The sequence below is a fragment of the Rhagoletis zephyria genome, unplaced genomic scaffold (assembly GCF_001687245.7).
Source record: "Rhagoletis zephyria isolate East Lansing unplaced genomic scaffold, Rhagoletis_zephyria_1.1 Rzeph_scaffold_27426, whole genome shotgun sequence".
NCBI classification, from domain to species: Eukaryota; Metazoa; Arthropoda; class Insecta; order Diptera; family Tephritidae; genus Rhagoletis; species Rhagoletis zephyria.
The window spans coordinates 1,182-5,209 of record NW_016184483.1 but is presented as its reverse complement, the minus strand read 5'-3'; the positions used below and the strand labels follow the sequence as shown (position 1 = coordinate 5,209).

Here is a 4,028-nt window from a genome sequence, read left to right as displayed (position 1 = left end):
TCGGCATAGCCGAAGACAGCGCTGCTCTTACTTGTTTTTTTTTGCTTTTGCTGCACGGTGTTATATGTATAGATATGTTCAGCTCAGTAAAAAACCCACTCTGTAACTGTCAAACTATACAAATCTGTACAAATGTAAAAATCTTGTGATCCCTGCTTTAATATCCCATCTACTGATCAATAATTATACAATTATTTGGTAAAGTCCTTACAAAGCTCACGCTTCACTCTTCCTTTTACAGGACTACACCATTACCATGTATCTGAATCAGTATTGGCGCGATGAACGGCTCGCCTTCAATGCATACGGACCATACTATGATGACGATGCGGACGATGATGGCGTTAATGATGTGTTGACGCTCTCGGGAGATTTCGCAGAAAAAATTTGGGTGCCAGACACATTTTTTGCGAACGATAAAAATAGGTGCGTACCTTTAAATGCTTTAACTTATCGGACAATAAAATTTAACAACTTCTCCCATTTCTTGCATTCTTTGACAGTTTCTTACACGACGTCACCGAACGCAATAAATTAGTGCGTTTAGGTGGCGATGGCGCTGTCACCTATGGCATGCGCTTTACAACAACACTCGCCTGCATGATGGATTTGCATTATTATCCGTTGGATTCGCAAAATTGTACAGTGGAAATTGAGAGTTGTAAGTAAATAGATGTTACAAAGTAGTGGTGATATTCGTAGATTTTTAGATAGAAAATTTTGTTTGTTGCTTTTGTTGTTTTTTTGTTTGTCCCGCCTTTGTTTTTCTCTTTTGTAACTGTTACAGATGGCTACACCGTCAGCGATGTGGTCATGTATTGGAAACCCACACCCGTACGTGGTGTCATGGACGCCGAACTGCCACAGTTCACAATAATCGGCTATGGAACGAACGATCGTAAAGAGCGTTTGGCAACGGGCATTTACCAGCGCCTATCCCTTTCGTTTAAATTGCAACGGAATATTGGTTATTTTGTATTTCAAACATATCTGCCAAGCATATTGATTGTGATGCTTTCGTGGGTGTCCTTCTGGATCAACCATGAGGCAACAAGTGCGCGCGTCGCATTAGGTGAGTATCTATCTATTTGTGAAAAAGCAAATAATATTCGGTTCAAGTGCTCATACCCGCTTCAACCTGATTAAATGTATAGGCATAACCACCGTGCTCACTATGACCACAATTAGCACCGGAGTGCGTAGTTCCTTGCCAAGGATATCTTATGTCAAAGCCATTGACATTTACTTAGTGATGTGTTTCGTGTTCGTCTTTGCTGCCTTACTCGAATATGCAGCTGTCAATTACACATACTGGGGCAAACGTGCCAAGAAGAAAGTGAAAAAGTCCAAAGATGGTGATGGCAGAAAAACAGGTAAATAGCCGAGTGAATAAATGCCACACATTTATAAAAAAAAAACTACAACATTTTCTTATTTTTTTTTCGATAGGAAAAGGCGACAAATCCGAAACGTGTTCAACAGCCGATGATATCATCGAATTGCAGGATGTACGCATGAGTCCTATACCCTCATTGCGTAAGGCTAACTACAATAGCACGCTCGGCTCCATAGGCACCGAGACTGTGGACCTGGCAAAGTTTCCACCGAGCTTTAGAATTACGCGCAACTATGGCACGAATCGTACACATTTGCGCTATAGAGGCCAAAAAGGTGAGGATATACATACAAACATCCNATGGCCAAGCAAGCGGAGCCTCTGTATTTTTATTCGCTGCACTAGGTCCATGTCGCTGTAAAGCTCATACAGTTCATCGTACCATCGTCTGCGGTACTCGCCATCGTCAACGCGTAAAGGCCCGTAAATCTTACGCAAAACCTTTCTCTCGATTACATCAAGAGCTGCCTCATCGGATATTGTCATTGTCCATGCTTCTGCGCCATATACCAGCACGGGCCTGATGAGTGACTTATAGAGCGTGGTTTTCGTACGTCGAGAGAGGACTTTACTCCTGAATTGCCTACTCAGTCCAAAGTAGCAAAGTAGCAGCGTGGCCCTGTAGGTGGCATCTTTTTGCTCTGCAGCTTCCTGACACTCCCTGTCATACCAGTTGTTCTTTTATATGATTAGAAAGTGCTAGGCGCTATTAAGGCAGATATGTAGATCATACATATGTATGTAGTTCATTTTTTACATGACATATACGATAACAACCAGTTGATGGTCTTAACAAAACTCGTTTAAAACAAAAAACCAAACTAATTCATGTAAATTTACATAATTTCAGGCAAGCCACGAATGCTGCATGCGCTCAAGCGAGGCGCATCTGCCCTCAAAGCCACAATACCAAAAATCAAAGACGTTAACATAATCGACAAATATTCACGCATGGTGTTCCCAGTTAGCTTTTTGGCTTTCAATCTCGGCTATTGGTTATTCTACATTCTGGAATGATAGCAGCTGATGACACTTCACGCGAAATAGGAAGAGCCCTAGTTAGTGTGTAGTGTGCGAGTAAACCAAAAATCCTGAATTTCCAAATTCTCCGCAAATCCAGGCACAAAATCAAAAATAAAAAAAAAGGAAATCAAAATCCAACCAAGTAAATGAAAGCTTATCCGAACAAAATTTAAGCTATGTGTAACGCATAATCAAAAGATGACTCCAAAATCAAACCAAATGTGTCCCAAAAATTTAGCGCACGAACTAATTGATATGAAGAGCGTAAAAGCTAAATAATAAATTAGCAAAAAGGCGAAAAAAAAATTCAACCCAAAATGTGACAAATTTCCCAGAAAAAGAGCAAAAAATACAAAAAACCAAAATTAATATCAAAAGCACGAATTCATTATCAGCTCAGTCAATGTGGTTGCAGTGACTTACAAAAGTTCAAAGTGAGCCAAAATTGAAAAACTAAAAAATCGTAAATGTATTGAAATTTAGTGGAAGAAGAGCCCTAGCCTATGCCATACAAACATATATGTCTTTGGTGCGATTTCTTACCAATGTTTAATTTAAGTTATCTAGCAACCCAATTAATATGTGAGGAAACTAAACTTAAAAGTAAGTGCATGTGCTATGACTTCTATAAATGTAGCATTTGAAATACATAATTGGAAAAGTATAATAAGAAATTTCATTGAAAATGTTAAGGAAAATTTGGAAAAATTAAACCTTAATTTTAATTAGTTTTATATTTCACACATACATGAAAGCAAACTTGTACAGGACGCGCAATTGTGTACGATTCGATGAATCGTCCTAAAGGCATACCAACAATTCTTATACATACATATGTACATGCATACCTAATAGACATTTGAAATACAAAATTGTCATTAATTTAAAATTACCAATAAAAGATGGTCGCATAAGGTTGAGACGAGGTTAGGTATATTATTTTGTAAAATTAAAAGACAAAGCAAACATAATTTTTAAACTTCTAAGCCAAACTGTTGAACACCTAAGAATAAGAATTTGAACTTTGAAGTGAATAAACGTGCATATGATATTTTACTAAAAGGAATTTTATTGAAGGAAATGCCGTAAGGGTAGGTAAGAAATGGTTCAATAATATAGCAATATTTTTCTGGAATTTATGTAAACCCTAACTAAAGGTAGAAAGTTGTCGTGAATCCCGCTCGAAACATAGGTAAAACTTCCTCCGGTATACCTCACCATAATATATGTATTAGTATTTTTCTCTATATTAAGGCACAATTCTCTTTATCTTAATTTTGGTCTTTATTTCAATCTCAAACTTTATCTTAATCTTAAGCTTAATATTTAACTTAATCATAATGTTACCATTTAACTTTACTCGTTACTTTTCGTTTTTTTTTTTTCAAGGCTTTTCGGAATTTCCTAGTTCAACGGTAGATTCATATCATAAATGGGCTTCTCCCGAGTGCTTATACGAAAGTGCGAAGTCTTAAAGAGGTGATAACAATGTTCAAAATTTTTTCAATTAAAATTTAAATTTTTTTTTTTAATTTTTGTTTGTTAGTTTTTCGGGTACTCTAGCTCCTAACTGCCGGTTTCACCAGAACAAGATTTTTTCTCTTCTATC

General features: G+C 37.1%; 1 protein-coding gene across 1 annotated transcript; it reads left to right on the top strand.

Moving 5' to 3' along the window:
* The first annotated feature begins 246 nt into the window (after nt 1-246).
* Nucleotides 247-2,936, top strand: LOC108382540 (gamma-aminobutyric acid receptor subunit beta-like). Its single transcript, XM_017638906.1, has 6 exons — nt 247-426; nt 504-661; nt 788-1,072; nt 1,155-1,373; nt 1,450-1,671; nt 2,247-2,936. The coding sequence occupies exons 1-6, from the start codon at nt 257-259 to the stop codon at nt 2,411-2,413; spliced, it is 1,221 nt and encodes a 406-aa protein (XP_017494395.1). The 5' UTR covers nt 247-256; the 3' UTR covers nt 2,414-2,936.
* The last annotated feature ends 1,092 nt before the right edge of the window (nt 2,937-4,028 follow it).

Excerpts from the sequence above, each read along its gene's own strand:
- LOC108382540 (XM_017638906.1), top strand. The coding sequence starts at position 257 with ATGTATCTGAATCAGTATTGGCGCGATGAACGGCTCGCCTTCAATGCA. Across the intron at positions 427-503 it reads TTTGCGAACGATAAAAATAG|TTTCTTACACGACGTCACCG; the intron begins GTGCGTACCTTT and ends ATTCTTTGACAG. Across the intron at positions 662-787 it reads TACAGTGGAAATTGAGAGTT|ATGGCTACACCGTCAGCGAT; the intron begins GTAAGTAAATAG and ends TAACTGTTACAG.